Source organism: Ursus maritimus, unplaced genomic scaffold (assembly GCF_017311325.1).
Source record: "Ursus maritimus isolate PB19 unplaced genomic scaffold, ASM1731132v1 scaffold_5, whole genome shotgun sequence".
In the NCBI taxonomy this organism is placed as follows: Eukaryota; Metazoa; Chordata; class Mammalia; order Carnivora; family Ursidae; genus Ursus; species Ursus maritimus.
In genome coordinates, this window is record NW_024426663.1 from 52,528,195 (window position 1) to 52,543,048 (window position 14,854).

The window sequence follows — 14,854 nt, forward strand, 5'->3', positions numbered from 1 at the left end:
TAGGGCTGGTAGAACCTGGGGAGCAGAGCCTGAAAGGCAGACCCTAATGGTGACAGTGGCTTCCTGGGGCGCAAAGCCCTACACCCATCTCCCCACTTAGTCCACTCACTAGTATCATTTAGTTTCCAGTGGTTCATGACACACCTGTCTTCCTCTGGGACTAGTTTCCTCCTGGCTCCGGGCAATCTTCTCACCACTACTCACTGGCTTTTCCAGTTCTGTGGGAATCTGGGAAAGGTCTGAGACCAGCCCTGTTTCCCTTGTCAGAAGCATCTTTGCTCAGGCATCCAATGACAAATTGGTCACAAATTGAGTTCCTCCTCGCCAAGCGTCACCCTTCGTGCCGGAGGGAGGACCGAAGGACCAGAGATCTGCATATGTAAATGAGTGATTAGTAGTAATTACGGGCTGAGTCAGTGGCTCCACTAGAAATAGAACTCAGGCGTCTTGACTCAGAAACTTGGGGTTCCCCTACCGCGCAGCGGACGCCGCGTCCTCTCGGCGGTCCGGACCCTTTCCCGGGTATTCACAGCACTAACAGAAGCTTCTTTGGTTTCTCCGCGGCACCTTCGCGCTCCGTAGCCCTGCGCGTAGCCGGACCAGGCGTGGGCGGGACGGGGGCGGAGCTGGGCCAGGTCCGGGGCGGGGCTTTGGCGTGGGCGGGGCTTCCTCGAGTTCCGGAGTCGAGTCGCTTCCCTTCGCCGGAGCGGAGATGCAGCCGCCGCCCCGAAAAGTGAGCTTGGCCTGGGAATGGGGACTTCTGGTGGGCTGGGGGGAATGGTGGGGGTTGAGGGGGGTACCGGACCCGCAGGGGGGAACGAGCAGTTGTAAGGATTCAGGGCCTAACCCTGAAGTAACCCAGGAAACACCCCAGTCCCTCCCCGGTCCCGCCCCCTCACCGCTCCCTGCGCGGAGTGTTTTTCAGGTCCCTGCGCCAGGGGTCTTCAGCCTTTTCTTACCCTACAGGTGAAGCCGGCCCAGGAGGTGAAGCTTCGTTTCCTGGAGCAGCTGAGCATCCTTCAGACCCGGCAGCAGAGGGAGGCGGATCTGCTGGAGGACATCAGGTAGCTTCTGATCCCCTCCACATACCCCCATCTTCGCCTTTGCGCGCCCCGCCTCTCCTCGAACAGACGTCGGTCGGTCGGAGCCGGACTGGGGAGGGGAAAGCAGGGGGTGAAGAGTTTTCCAACCTGCCCATTCCCGGCCTTCACTGTCGGCCTACCTCTCCAGATACCTGATAGGACTTATCCTTCCTCCTAACCCAACACACAGAAACACACAGGGACCCTCTCTTGAACTCCTTGACTCCACATCACTCCCTCCACCCCACAATCAAACTGGGGGGCAGAAACTCCCCTCCTTCTTCCAGACCTGTTGGAAGACTGGAATGGATCCAGGCTCCCATCCGTCCTCACCTCCAAGCCCAGAGATGGTTCTCCAGGGGTGGGGAGGATCCTGCTGAGGCTTTGAACAATGAGGTGAGGTTGTTCTGGGCTGCGGTTGCCTGAGGTGATCTCAAGGACTCTCTCTTCAGTGTCATTCCATCCTGGTGTACTCATACTTCAGGCCTGGCTCCCCTCTTCTTTCTGCCCAGGCTGAGGAGAGGATTGAGGGTGGGAGAACAGGACCAAACAGTGACACCACCCTGCCCCTCTAATCTTCATAGGTCCTACAGCAAGCAGAGGGCGGCCATTGAACGGGAATATGGACAGGTATGGGACTCCTTTTTCTGGGCTTTCCCTTTTGTTGTAGCCTCTTTTACACATAGCATTGCCCCTCTGCACATACTCCTCTTCTGGTCCAGAGCAGTGGCCTAGAGTTAGGCAGACTGGTGTCAGATCTCTCGTGCTACTTGTTGGCTATGTGACCTTGGACAAGGTGCTTAGCCTTTCTTGGCCTCAGTTTCTTTCTCTGTAGAATAATAATCATACCTTCATGTAGGATTGTTGTAAGGATGGAATAGATTAATGCACGTGAGGGGCACATAATAGCTATCTGGTGAATGGCATTATTACACTCTGATTTCATATTCTCCCAGTTGGTGAGAGTCTTTGAAAGGTAACTGAGTCTGTGATGGCTTTCCCACCAGGCACTCCAGAAACTGGCTGGGCCATTCCTGAAGAGGGAAGGACACCGGAGTGGGGAGTTGGACAGCAGGTGGGTCCCATGGAGGGGGGAGTTCAGAGGACCTAGAAGGGATGAGGAGCTCAACCCCAGGAACCTATGGGAATGAAGGGCCAGCGAGGGGAGAGGGCATGTGAGCTGCAGGTAGAGCTGACACAGCAGCTGGAGAGGAGCTGACCCAGCAAGGACACTGTGGGTGCGGGCGGAGGGCATGAGTGATCCTTGTGGCTGAGCTAATGCGCTGATCGATTGATAGACTCCCAGACAGGGGGGATGGGAAAGCACTCTGTCTCCTACAGTGTTGGGTTTGGTGGGGCGGGGGGTCTCATGAAGCTTTGGAGTGCTCTCCTCCTCAATACAGACCTTTTCTGGGGAGAGGCAGGATGGTGTTTGGTGCCTGGCGCTGCCTGCTGGATGCCACTGTGGCTGGGGGCCAAGCCCGGCTCCAGGCGTCTGACCGATACCGTGACCTGGCAGGGGGCACAGGGCGGAGTGCCAAGGAGCAGGTGCTTAGGAAGGTATGGCTCCGTGGATGGGATGAAGGAAGGGCTGGCTTGGGGTTGGAAGTGGTCTGGGTCAGGACTCTGTGTGTCCTTAGGGAGCAGAAAACCTCCAGAGGGCACAAGCTGAGGTGCTGCAGTCTATCCGGGAGCTGAGCCGAAGTCGGAAGTTCTATGGACAGCGGGAACGTGTGTGGGCCTTGGCACAGGAAAAGGCGGCTGATGTCCAGGCTAGGTGGGGTCATGGGGAGTTGGGAAGCGTGGCTGGGGGAAGGGAGCCAAGGCACCACAGCTGGGCCTAACCTTGACTCCTCTCCCTTGCCTGCACAGACTGAACCGAAGTGACCACGGGCTCTTCCACACTCGGACCAGTCTCCAGAAACTCAGCACCAAGGTTTGGGAGGATGTGGACATGAGTGGAGGCAGGAAAGTGGTGGGCAGAGTAGTCTAGTGGTTTGGAACTCAGGGGCATAAACCTGAGAGACTGGGATGAATCAGGCTTCCTACATCCTCAGTGTGTGACCTTGGTTAACTTGATCTCTCTGAGTCTCGTGTTCCCCATCTGTAATGTGGAAATAGTGCATTTCTATTTTATTCCTTTACTATGCGTATATTGAGGAGTCTGTGGAGTTCCTGTGTTCATAGTTTGGTGAGGGGCAGACAGATAGTAAGCAAAGAAACAAATAATCAGATCAAGTGAAAACAAAACAAGGTGCTATGGTAAAGTGTAACAGGGTGTAATTTAGAGAGAAAGGCTGTCTGAACACATGGCCTGAATGTCAAGAAGGAGGCAGCCATGGAAAGATCTAGGGGGAGAACATTCCAGGGAGAGGAAATGGTGAGTGCAGAGGCTCTGAGGTGGGAATAGCTTTGTGGGCTCAAGGAACTGAAAGAAGGCCCGTGTGGCTGGAGCACTGTGAGCAAGGGGACAGACACTGTGAAAAGAGGTCAGAGAGGTTGCAGGGGCCAGCGCTTATTGCACCTGGCAAGCCACAGTAAGGAGCAGTGGGGATTTTATTTTAAATGGACATAGATACCACTAGAGCATTTTAAGCAGGAGTTGTTGAGCATGCAAAATTTTTAGTATAGCGCCAGGCGCATAGTAAGCACTAAGTAATGTGAGAATCCATTTTGGATCTGGATTGGCCTTGGAAGGACCCCATGGGCCCAGGGCTCCCTGTTGACACCTGTTTTCTCCTCCTAGCTGTCTGCCCAGTCAGCCCAGTACTCCCAGCAGCTGAGAGCAGCCCGCAATGAGTACCTGCTCAACTTGGTGGCCACCAATGCCCACCTTGACCACTACTACCAGGAGGAATTGCCAGCCCTGCTCAAGGCCAGTCCCAGCCCAGATACCCCTGCCTCTCAGCGGAGGCCTCTCCTCGCTTCCTACCACCGTCAGGCTGGGTGGTGCTAGGGACCTAGCCTGCTTTGAGTGGGTAGAAGTTCCGTCCTTTGGTTCTGGTTTGGGTTCTGCTTCTAGCTGGCTGCATGACATTTTGCAGGACACTTAGCCCCTCTGAACAGCTAGTTGCCTCATTAGGGACAAATTCTGCTCCGCCTACTTTATAAGACTAATGGGGCTCAGGGGAGAGAATGGATGTGAGAATGCTTTTTAAACTGTGAAGGTCTGTACATACATGAGGGCCTATTATTAGAAGCAGTAAAATGTCTCATTCCTTCCCTCTTTCCAATTCCTCAAGCCCATCACCCATCTAAACCTGGGCAGAGAGCCTCCTTTGCAGGAGATGCTAGGGGAAGGGTGGTGTCATTATCTTGGGGTTCTCTTCAGGCCCTGGTCAGCGAGCTGTTGGAACACTTGAGGGACCCCCTGACCTTGCTAAGCCGCACTGAGCTGGAAGCTGCAGAGACGGCCCTGGAGCATGCCCGCCGTGGAGGGCAGGCAACCTCCCAGGTGAGGGCTGTGGCCTGTAAGAGCTGCCCGGAGATCCCGTTCACCCTGCTCTCTCAGTACAGGTCCCCCACTGCATATCTGCCCCTTTTATTCTCACCTGTCCTTCTCCTGAGAGGGGCTGGGCACAGGCTTGAAGTGGTAACCAGTGAGTGACTACTTTGACCTTTTCCAACCCCCAGGTAAGCTGGGAGCAGGATCTGAAGCTCTTTCTTCAGGAGCCTGGAGTGTTTTCCCCCACACCACCTCAGGAGTTTCAGCCTGCAGGGACTGATCAGGTGAGACTTCTCTGTTCATTGGAACCAAACAAAATGTAAAGGGGACCGTGGTTTAGGCTTCCTCCCTCCTTATCCTTGTCCTGGTTAGTGACTGTTAAACTGTGGAGAAGGGGTTTCAGAACTCTAGTTCACCTCCCTTCCACCAGGTCACAAAGAAATTGTATTCCACCTTTCTGGCCCTTCATTGCACTGTCCTCTTCCTTCTCCCTCTGTCCCTCAACCCAGATCCCGTTTTGGGACTCTCTGTGTCTCTGTGTCCACGGGAGTGCACACCTGTGCCCTTCCCTCTTTGTCCCTGTCCCTGGAGGTTAGGACAGAGAGAAGGAAAAAGGAAGGGACTGTAGAGAGGGAGCAACATCAGGTCCTCCTCTCAGCATCTGTGTACATTGTTCACTCAGGTGTGTGCCTTGGAGCTGGAGGGGGACGCAGGAGGCATGGCGGGGGACCGTACCCTGGAGAAAGAGGTTCAACGCTGGACAAGCCGAGCTGCCCGAGACTACAAGATCCAGAACCATGGGCATCGGGTGAGGTGGGGGGTGCAGGTGTTGTGGGTAGGTGGGAAGAGCTGAGAGATGAGGACCCTGGAGTCAGTGAGGGGTATCATAGGGCTTCAGGCAGGAGGGGAAGGAAAGTTATTTTAAGCCAATAGTGTGGCACAGTAGTTAAGAGCACAGCTTTTGGAGCTAGACCCACCTGGGTTCAGGTCCTGTTCTGTAGTTTCCTTGTTATGTAACCCTGAGTAAGGGAGTGACTTAACCTCTCTGGACTTCAGTTTCCTTATCATTAAAGTGGGGCTGGGGCACCTGGGTGGCACAGCGGTTAGGCGTCTGCCTTCGGCTCAGGGCGTGATCCCGGCGTTCTGGGGTCGAGCCCCACGTCGGGCTCCTCCGCTATGAGCCTGCTTCTTCCTCTCCCACTCCCCCTGCTTGTGTTCCCTCTCTCGCTGGCTGTCTCTATCTCTGTCGAATAAATAAATAAAATCTTTTAAAAAAATAAATAAAGTGGGGCTAATAATAGTACCCACTGCCTGAGGAAGATGAAATGACATAATGCATGGGAAGCAAATAGCACAGTACCAGGCCCACAGTAAGTTGTCCCGCACAATATTTCTACCCACCCCTGTTCTCTGCCTTTCCAACCAGGTGCTGCAGCGGCTGGAGCAGAGGCGACAGCAGGCTGCAGAGCGGGAGGCTCCAGGTATAGAACAGCGGCTGCAGGAAGTGAGGGAGAGCATCCGGCGGGCACAGGTGAGGCATAGCCCTGTGCCTAGGACCCCTGAGATCCTACCTTCTCATGCTACACCCTCCTCTCTCTCTGCATGGTGGGGAACAGGGAGGCAGGAGGTAGAAGGTGGACATGTTTGGGGTGGCTCCAGTCACTGCCCAAAGGCAGGCCCATCCATTGCCTTGAGCTGTCTTCCCCGTGCCAGGTGAGCCAGGTGAAGGGGGCTGCCCGGCTGGCCCTGCTACAAGGAGCGGGCCTAGATGTGCAGCGCTGGCTGAAGCCAGCCATGACCCAGGCCCAGGATGAGGTGGAGCAGGAGCGACGGCTCAGTGAGGCCCGGCTGTCCCAGAGGGACCTTTCTCCCACGGTGAGTGCCCTTTGCTCCCTAGCCCTCTACATCCAGGAGGGTAAAGGGTAGGTCTCCCGAGAGGAGGGCAGACCCTATAAAATGGGGATCCCAACAGTACCGAAGTCAGAGGTTGTTGTGAGGCTGGAATGAAATAAGTGTAATTTTTTGCATAGTTTGTAGCACAGAGTGTTCTCAATGAACTTTTATCATGAGTATATGATGGCGGTTAGGAACTAAGGTTCTAAGTATGGATTCTAAGTGGTTCAAGTGCCAGCCTCTCCACTTAACTACTAGCTGTGTGATCTTGGAAAGTGACTTAACCTTTCTGAGCCTCAGTTTCCTCGTAAGTAAAATGAGGTGGGGGCGCCTGGGTGGCTCAGTAGGTCAGCATCTGACTCTTGATTTTCTCTCAGGTCATGATCTCAGGGTTGTGAGATTGAGCCCCACATCAGGCTCCATGCTCAGTGCAGAGTCTGCTTGGCTCTCCTTCTTCCTCTGCCCTGCCTCCCCGGCCATGCACACGTGCATGCATGTGCTCTGTCTCTCAATTAAATAAAATCTTTTACAAACATTTTAAAAATACATAAAATAAGGTGATAGGCAAAATATTATTGGGTTATGGTGAAGAGTAAATGAGGTGCTATACATAAGATATTTAGCGTCGTACCTGGCACATAGTAGGCACTGAGTACTGTAGTTCTGGGACTGTTGTTGGTATTACCCTGCTCTGTGGTGATTTGATTTTACTTGTGATACATGGTGGACAGATGGGTGGTGCCACCTTGGGGAGTGATCTTTCGGTGTTCTTTAAGGGTAGAATGGAGGAGTGGTAGATAAATGCGTACTTGAGAGTGGGCCCCCCAATGATGTCTGTTCTCTGCCTCCTCCAGGCTGAGGATGCTGAGCTCTCTGACTTTGAGGAATGTGAGGAGACAGGGGAGCTCTTTGAGGAGCCTGCCCCCACAGCCTTGGCAACTAGACCCCTTCCCTGCCCTGCGCATGTGGTGTTCAGCTATCAGGTATCAGGTGGGCATGGGGATGGGAACCTCCGAGAAGTGGGGATGGGAGACAGCCATGTCCTGAATCCTTCCTTGTGGGGCCCAGGCAGGGCATGAGGATGAGCTGACCATCACAGAGGGCGAGTGGCTGGAGGTCATAGAAGAGGGAGATGCTGATGAATGGGTCAAGGTGGGTACGGACCTTAGATTCTGACCTTGGTGGTGGGCAGGGGGCGTGGCAGTGGGAAGGACTTCTCTGTGGTTTGCAAGAACCCAGCCAGACAAAGCTAGAAGCCCAAGGAGGAGGGCTAGGGCTGCGGGCTGCTGAGGCAAGTCTGCTATCTGTTCACATTGCTGGGTGAACAGGCTCGAAACCAGCACGGCGAGGTAGGCTTTGTCCCTGAGCGGTATCTCAACTTCTCGGACCTCTCCTTCCCTGAGAGTGGCCACGACAGCGACAATCCCTCAGGGGCAGAGCCCACAGGTGAGAATGGGGAATTCTGGGTCAGGGGACCTTGAGTGATTGTGGCCCTGAGGTGTCATGGTCCCGGGGCACTATTGCCCATCAACTCCCCTCACCATCTCTCCTGGGCTTCTGCAGCCTTCCTGGCCCGTGCCCTATACAGCTACACAGGACAGAGTGCAGAGGAGCTGAGCTTCCCCGAGGGGGCACTTATCCGCCTGCTGCCCCGGGCTCAGGATGGAGTGGATGATGGCTTCTGGAGGGGAGAATTTGGGGGCCATGTGGGGGTTTTCCCCTCCCTGCTAGTGGAGGAGCTGCTTGGCCCCCCAGGACCCTCTGAACTCTCAGACCCTGAACAGGTGAGTCTTCCTTCTCCCTGGGTCCCCAGGCATCTCTGGGTTGAGCCTCCCTCTCCAATGAGGCTCCATATTCATCTTAATGCCCCCTTCCTTCTCCTGGTTTATCTCCTATTTTGGCTTGGACATCCCAATCTCCTTTGGCTGGGCAGAGAAGAGGGAAACTCAGGCGGTCTTCATAAGAGTTTGGTGGTCCTACTATAGTGCTAGATGGCTCTGAGTTTAGATTTGTATTGCATTGCCTTGAGCCGTGATATAACCTCTGTGCTTATTTCTTCGCATGTAAAACACGGGTAATAATACCTACTTCAGCAGCCCAACTATCATGACTGGAGATACGGAGGTAGAGCACAGTGACCCACAGGAGGTCCTTTAATATATGGTACCTACCGTTACAGCAGGAAGAGCCTAGGAGAGGGGGTAAAGAGAGCTGGGTTCTAGTTGGGACTCTACCACTAACAGCCTCCATGCTTTTCTGTAGATGGCTTAACCTGAGTCTCTCCTCTACAAGAAATCATAAAAATCCCTACTTCTTGGGATGGTGGTGAGGATTGAATTAATGAGTGTATGTGAAGTACTAACAGAATGTCTAGGACATAGTGTCAGTACATATTGGCTATTGAAGTGTGTATCAGCTAAAGCCTCCACCTGGATATAAGCATCTGGCCACTCTCCTAATTAAGGAGTGATAGGATAGGAATTGAAGACAAGATGAGAGGAAAAGGTGGTGAGACCTTCCCATGTGCCAGGAATAACTCCATGTGCCCCTCATTCCCAGATGCTGCCATCCCCTTCTCCTCCTAGCTTCTCACCTCCTGTGCCCACCTCCGCCTTGGATGGAGCGCCTGCGCCTGTGCTGCCTGTGGGTGAGTAGAGGGTGTTGGGGGCCCTGGGAGGGGAAGAGACAGGAAGGAGAAAGGTTGCCCTCGGCTCCTCTGCCTGCCCTCAGGAACCTCCTCCATCAGGCTCACAGAAGCATGGTGAGAAGATCTTGGGCTTTGGAAGGGAGGCAAGTGCATTGTTGAGACTTTGCCTGTGACTTCCCAAGGTGTGGTTTGGGGTGGGATGTTTAACCTGCCTGGGCCTTTACAGAGTGAGGAGAAAGGTCCCTACCTCACTGAGTTGTGAGAGTTAGAAAGATGGGCCTAGCGTTGTGCCTGGCACATAGTACGAATGCCCACAGTAGCTGTTTTCTCATGAAGATTATTTTACAAATTAGCCAGCTTTTCCCACTATGCATCCTCTGCCTTTAACGTTCCTGAATCCTGCAAACACCTTGGCTTGTGTCATCATTTTCCTTCTTGGAATGCCCACCTTTTCTCAAACCTTCTGGTACTTCCACTTTCTTCACAGAGCTTCCCTCTCTGATCCCAGAGGTCCCTGTGAGCATTTTCTGCACCCTCTGCTCCAGTACCTATAGTTCACTTTGAATGATTTAGCACTCAGTCATTCGTTGTGTTTGTGGGCTTTTCACTATTGGGTTCCTGACAGCCATTGGGAGTGGGGATGCTGTGAATCCCATCTCCCCCTCTCAGCAGGTGCCAGGTAAGTGTTGAGGATGGATGGATTGATGGATTTTATGGTTCTAAGATTAGGGACTATTTGTTAATTCACCAAATATTTATAGAGTTCCACTGTCCTAAGTGCGGGAGATGCAGCAATGGACAAAACAGAACCTGAAGACTGACTTGTGGTCTTTGTTTGCAGACCAAGATCTGGACTGCCCTGGACCCCTAGACGTGATGGTTCCTCGACTCAGGCCGGTAAGGGTCCCTCCCTTGGAGGAGAGTGTATCATTCCACCTTGTGCTGTTTTGTCCGCAGGGCTGCAGGAATGGACAGGGATAGCCCCAAGGGAGGGTTCTGGAGCACTGACTCTGTGTTCTCTACAGACGCGTCCACCGCCTCCCCCGCCGGCTAAAGCCCCGGATCCTGGCCACCCAGATCCTCTCACCTGAAGCCAGGGGGACTGGTGTCCCCCAGTGATGCTGCTGTCCCTGTTCCCATGATGTCAGAGACCACCCCCTCAATGATCTGGAGTCACACAGCCAAAAGCTGGAGTCTCCCCCATTTCCACTCTCACCTCGAGGGGTAGAAGCTTTCCCTCTCCCCATTTCTGGGGTTGGAACTCACTCCTTTCCCCCCATCATACTTCTGCTATCTCTAGGGCTGAAACTACCCCTCTTTCTTCTGCCACCACCCCATCTCTAGGATGGTGAAATATTCTGATATCTCTGGGGCTGGAACCCATCTTCCAAAGTCTTGAGTGGCTCCAGCCCATCTGTGTCTCCACCCTGGCTCTGTGACCCACCCCAATGGGTCTGTGACCCATGGCCACTGGGATTGGGGGCTGGGATAGGGGCAGGCCTGTCAAAAGGAGCTGGAGCCAGTATGCAAAAACAGCTGTAATGGTCTGAGCGGATTTATTGACAGTGAATAAAGGGCACTAAGCCCAAGCCAGGCCTGGGCCTCTTTTGCCAAGAGGGCAGGGGGCCTAAGGTGCTATTGCTTTAGGGGCCACCAAGGGCAGGCGCCTGCTCCCAGCTGCCACGCTCTAGCAAATGGAGCGAGGTGATGGGGAAGGGGTCAGGCAGCCTGTTGGCAGGCAGGGAAAATGAAAGAGACTGAGGGATGGGGGTGGGGAGACTTCTCCTGAGGTCCCCCAGCCTGAGACCATGCAACTCCAGATGGAAGTAGAGCTGATTCCTCAGCTGGGGGGTAGTGCTGTCCAATGGAGAGGAGGGCCTTCATGCCCACCCACCCCCTGGCCCTGCCAGCTGGTTGTCCATCAGCACAATGAAGAAGGAGGCTTGGAGAAGAGGAAGGGTAACAGTGTTGCTTCCTATTCAGGATGTGTCTCAGCTTTTCCCCAGGGGCTGCAGGACCTTCCCTGTCTCCTGGAGCACATGCCCATTCCCCACCACTAAACCAAAGAATTTGTAGTAAAGGCCATCCCTGGGAGTACAGCAAGCTAATGGGCTTAGGTGGTATAAGTAGGGGGTGGGAAGATGAGATTATCTGCTTTTGGGCCCAGGCAGACTCACCTCACACACCCCCTGCTCCCTGTGGTGGGGACACCTGTGAGAGAGAAGTGGTCAACAATGGAGAACAGGATGTGGGTCATGTCAGTGCCACCTCCTCTGTCCCCAGGGTAGGAGGCAATAAGAGCTGAGCCCACCATAGCCCTGCTCATGTCTTCATACCTGGTGATCTGAGGTGTCCAGTTTGCTTGGCTGTCCAATTGCCTCTCGACTGGCCAGTCCTGGGCTTGGGCCCTTCCCTCCAGCCCCTAGCATTGGCTCTGCAGAGGCTCTAGGGTTCCCTTCGAGTGCACAAGGGACTAGGCTGCCATCCCTGAGTCCTCCGTTCTGCACTGGGGGACTGGCGAGGCCCAGGGGCTGTGGCCTCTCAGGGGGCACACTCTCAATGGCAGGTATCCCTGCCCTGGGCTGCCCTCCCCCAGACCCCTGACTACCCCCTGTGTCCTGCCCTCCACCAGACCCCCAGCTCCTGTCCGTGGGAGAGCCATCACGATGCTCATGTAGCCCATAGCGCTTCTCAATGTGTGTCACTCGGAACCTGGGAAGGGAGGGAACACTGGGGCTTAGGACCACAACTCAGAGACTCCTAGGCTTCCCCCCAACCAGGGACATCCTGGGTTTCATGGCCACTTCCCTCTGGCCTGGAGACCTCCCCAGATTGTGGGGCACATTGTACAGCCTCACTTCTGCTGTAGCTCACAGTCTAGGAGAACAGAACTGGGGCCCACCTTTGGAGTCAGGCGCCTGATAACTGGGGCTCCCACCTCAAACTCCCTTTCTCTGGGGCTTTCTATCCCCACCTGCCCACAGAGAACACGGTGGTCTCTCCAGGCCGGGGGCGGCTCTTTCCTTCCTTGGAGCGTCCCTGACGGACAAGTGGGGGCCTCTTGTTGCGGCTGCAGTGGATGCAAGGGGCTGCAGAGCCCAGATGCACTGTGTGATGATGGGAAGGGGCTCCATCTTGCAGGCTGGAGGTAGCATCCACGCTGGACAAAAGGGAAGAAGGGAGCAGGAGTGACATTACTATTTCCTTTCCTTTTCCATTTGCTCCTGTTCTTTCAGCTTCTTAAACCCCCCGATGCTTCACTTTCCCCAGACCCCATCACTCTTGTATTTATCTAATAAACACAATATTAAGATTTTAGTTGTCATGTGTTCTCTTTCCCAGTGTTGTTTGCTAAAAAGAGGGCAGTGTTTAACCCAAAGGAATGGCAGAAGGGATAAATGTCAGGCTTGATGACATCCAGACGGAAAGTATGGTTTGAAGGACTCAGATTTCCACAAAACTTCTTTCTTCATATAGGCTGGCCAGCTTTGCCTCCCCACCCCCACCCCCGACATGCGAGGACATTGGGAAAGAATTGTGCTGGAGGAGAGGGTACTCTCCAAGGCAAGCTAAGTCATGCTGGCCCTTGTTTCCAGCTCACCTGGACAGCTGCACTGTCCCTTCTCCTTCACTGTCCCCCAGCATCTCCTTCAAGGCCTCAGCATTGGCTGAGGGGAGAAGGAAAAGAGGGAGTCAGTGGAGGTGGAGGTCAGGGCAAGAGAAATTGAGCAGGGGCAGGGTGGTCAGGGTGGGAGAGCAAAGGGCCAGTCTACACCCACCTTCATTTTGGATGATGCAGCGAACAATCCTCTCTACTGTGTCCTCATTCATGTCATCGTCCTCAGCTGAAGGATGAGAGGTTGGCAAGGAAGCAGGAAATGAGTCAGCTTTGGGTGGACATTACCTGGTGGCTTCTGTGGCTTACTGCTCAAGACCTATCCCCTTGTCTATTTGCCATCATGCTGGATGTTAGCATTTAGGGGCCAGGGCAGAAAAGATGGGAAAGTCAGTGGGAGCCCAAGCCCTTCCCACCCATGCTGCCTTTCCTAGTCTTGCTTTCGGGGTGGTGTCATCCCACTTGCTGACTCAAGAAAGCATCATTAAACCTCCTGAAGGCTTGATCAGGATTTGGCCTGGGTCTCTTGGCCAGGAAGGCAGAAAGAGGTGTGGGGTGAAGGGTATGGGAGAAAGGCGACTGAGCCAGGTTCTAGGATCCTCACTCACGGGGCTGGAGCTGGGCATCATCAGGCTCCGAGCCCCTCGACGTGCGGCAGCGGTAGCCCTTCTTCTTGAGCACGTGGCAGATCATGAAGCCTACGAGGCCCATGAGGAAGAAGACCAGCACAAGCAGGAAGAGCATGTATAGCCCATGTTGGGGCGGCTCCAGGTCAGGCTGTGGTTCCGACATGAGGCCCTGGGGGGCGAGCGCGGGCCAGGGCGCCTCCTGGGGTTAGGGGGATGCAGCTAGGGACTGAGGGAGGGATAGGAATTCGGTCCTCAAGACCCGAAACCGAAGAGCCTCTGAGGTCCGGCCCCACCCCCCTACCCAACCAAGGAGCTGTCCGTGCCAGGGGTGCTGGTCCGGGGTAGGGGTGCCAGACGGCGGCTGCGCAAGCCCTCTTCCACGACCCAGATCCTGCTTCCCCGACGCCCAGAGCGTTCCCCTTTCCAGCTTGTCCTGCGCTTCCGTCCCTCCCAAGGACACTGCAGAGCGAGATGGGACGGAATTCTCAGGCGGCCGGCGCAAGAACCGCGCCTGAGTCAGCGTCCGCACCTCCTCCGCTCCGGCCTGAGCCAGGCCTCTGCAACCCCCTCCCCTGCCTGTATTCCCGCACAACGCCACCCCTTTCGGTTCCTCCCATCCTGACCACCTGGCCCACTCGGTACCGGTGGTTTGGTTCTGGCTCCGGCTCCGGCTTTGGTTCCGGCTCCAGGGACGTCCTAGTCCGGCTCAGGGCCCCCGACGCCCTCCAGGCGCTCATCCCTTGCTTCCTCCCCCTCCCCCCTTCGCCGCCTCACCGGCTCCGGGCTCCGGCTGCAGATACCGGTGCCGCGGCAGGCGGGGGGAGGGAAGGATGAAGAGGGATGCGGGCTGGTTGGGAGCGGCCGCTGGCTCGGGGAAACTCCGGCCGTGGGAAGGGGAAGGAGATGGGGGTGGGGGGCGCCGCCGCAGCCGCCCTAGGTTCCCAAATGCCTTCGCCAGTCTCCAGCCCGGGACCAGGGGGCGGAGCGCAGGTGTGCGGGGCGGAGAGCGAGAGCCTTGCGCGCTTGTGAGCGCGAGTGTGGGGCGCGCGTGACTGCGCCGCCCCCCTCAACCCCCCCGGGGGAGTGTGCGGCGCCGAGTCTGGGTCCGGGTGGGGAGGACAGGCAGTCAGAACAAAGTGCTCTCCATTGGTCTATCCCGCATGCTTGGCGCGGCTCCTGCCCTCAAATGCTTCGGTCCAGTGGATAGTAAGGAATCGTCCCAGCGGGCCCGGGGAAGCTGGCTTTCTGTACCCGAGAGGGACGGCGTGACTGTTCTCCGAAGTCTCCTAGACTGGTGACAACGGCCTGCGCCCCATTTGGGGCAGTTGGCTGGACGAGATGTCTCGGATTCCCGAGGATTTGACCCTCGCCCGGAAGGAAATGACCCTCGCATCCTAGGACCGATGCCACCCGTCCTCCGCAGAGCCCAGAAGCTTACGCTCCGGAATCTAGAAGGGCCAAGCCAAGCGAGGGGCGGAACTCCGCAGGGGGCGTGGTCTGGGAGGCGGGGCCTAGGCTTCCCGGTTCCGCAGAGGCAGGCTG

The 14,854-nt window shown here is 55.6% G+C and overlaps 2 protein-coding genes across 3 annotated transcripts; one reads left to right on the plus strand and one right to left on the minus strand.

Annotated features, from left to right (window-relative positions):
* The first annotated feature begins 650 nt into the window (after positions 1 to 650).
* FCHSD1 (FCH and double SH3 domains 1) lies at positions 651 to 10,656 on the plus strand. 2 transcript variants are annotated; one of them, XM_040622303.1, is made up of 20 exons: positions 651 to 733; positions 967 to 1,064; positions 1,667 to 1,712; positions 2,090 to 2,157; positions 2,486 to 2,642; positions 2,723 to 2,859; positions 2,955 to 3,018; positions 3,829 to 3,957; positions 4,414 to 4,536; positions 4,716 to 4,811; positions 5,210 to 5,335; positions 5,954 to 6,058; positions 6,241 to 6,402; positions 7,275 to 7,403; positions 7,489 to 7,572; positions 7,749 to 7,866; positions 7,984 to 8,204; positions 8,980 to 9,067; positions 9,909 to 9,964; positions 10,093 to 10,656. In XM_040622303.1, exons 1-20 carry the CDS (start codon positions 713 to 715, stop codon positions 10,156 to 10,158), a joined length of 2,094 nt encoding a protein of 697 aa, XP_040478237.1. In that variant the 5' UTR covers positions 651 to 712; the 3' UTR covers positions 10,159 to 10,656. The 2 variants fall into 2 exon arrangements, with proteins under 2 accessions (XP_040478237.1, XP_040478238.1); XM_040622304.1 differs by having other exon boundaries at positions 2,507 to 2,642.
* Positions 10,609 to 14,736, minus strand: RELL2 (RELT like 2). The gene is made up of 7 exons (XM_040622305.1): positions 13,955 to 14,736; positions 13,292 to 13,771; positions 12,847 to 12,912; positions 12,669 to 12,735; positions 12,042 to 12,227; positions 11,404 to 11,779; positions 10,609 to 11,278 (listed from the first exon to the last, which is right to left on the minus strand). The coding sequence occupies exons 2-7, from the start codon at positions 13,473 to 13,475 to the stop codon at positions 11,246 to 11,248; spliced, it is 912 nt and encodes a 303-aa protein (XP_040478239.1). The 5' UTR covers positions 13,476 to 13,771; positions 13,955 to 14,736; the 3' UTR covers positions 10,609 to 11,245.
* Positions 14,737 to 14,854: the final 118 nt, after the last annotated feature.

What these genes read in the sequence shown, in the direction of transcription:
- FCHSD1 (XM_040622303.1), top strand. Translation starts at nt 713, where the DNA reads ATGCAGCCGCCGCCCCGAAAA. An exon ending in ATGTGGTGTTCAGCTATCAG is followed by an intron (nt 7,404 to 7,488) that starts GTATCAGGTGGG and finishes TGTGGGGCCCAG; the next exon opens with GCAGGGCATGAGGATGAGCT. An exon ending in TGCGCCTGTGCTGCCTGTGG is followed by an intron (nt 9,068 to 9,908) that starts GTGAGTAGAGGG and finishes CTTTGTTTGCAG; the next exon opens with ACCAAGATCTGGACTGCCCT.
- RELL2 (XM_040622305.1), bottom strand. Translation starts at nt 13,475, where the DNA reads ATGTCGGAACCACAGCCTGACCTGGAGCCGCCCCAACATGGGCTATAC. An exon ending in TGATGCCCAGCTCCAGCCCC is followed by an intron (nt 12,913 to 13,291) that starts GTGAGTGAGGAT and finishes CTCATCCTTCAG; the next exon opens with CTGAGGACGATGACATGAAT. An exon ending in TGGACACCTCAGATCACCAG is followed by an intron (nt 11,279 to 11,403) that starts GTATGAAGACAT and finishes TCTCTCTCACAG; the next exon opens with GTGTCCCCACCACAGGGAGC.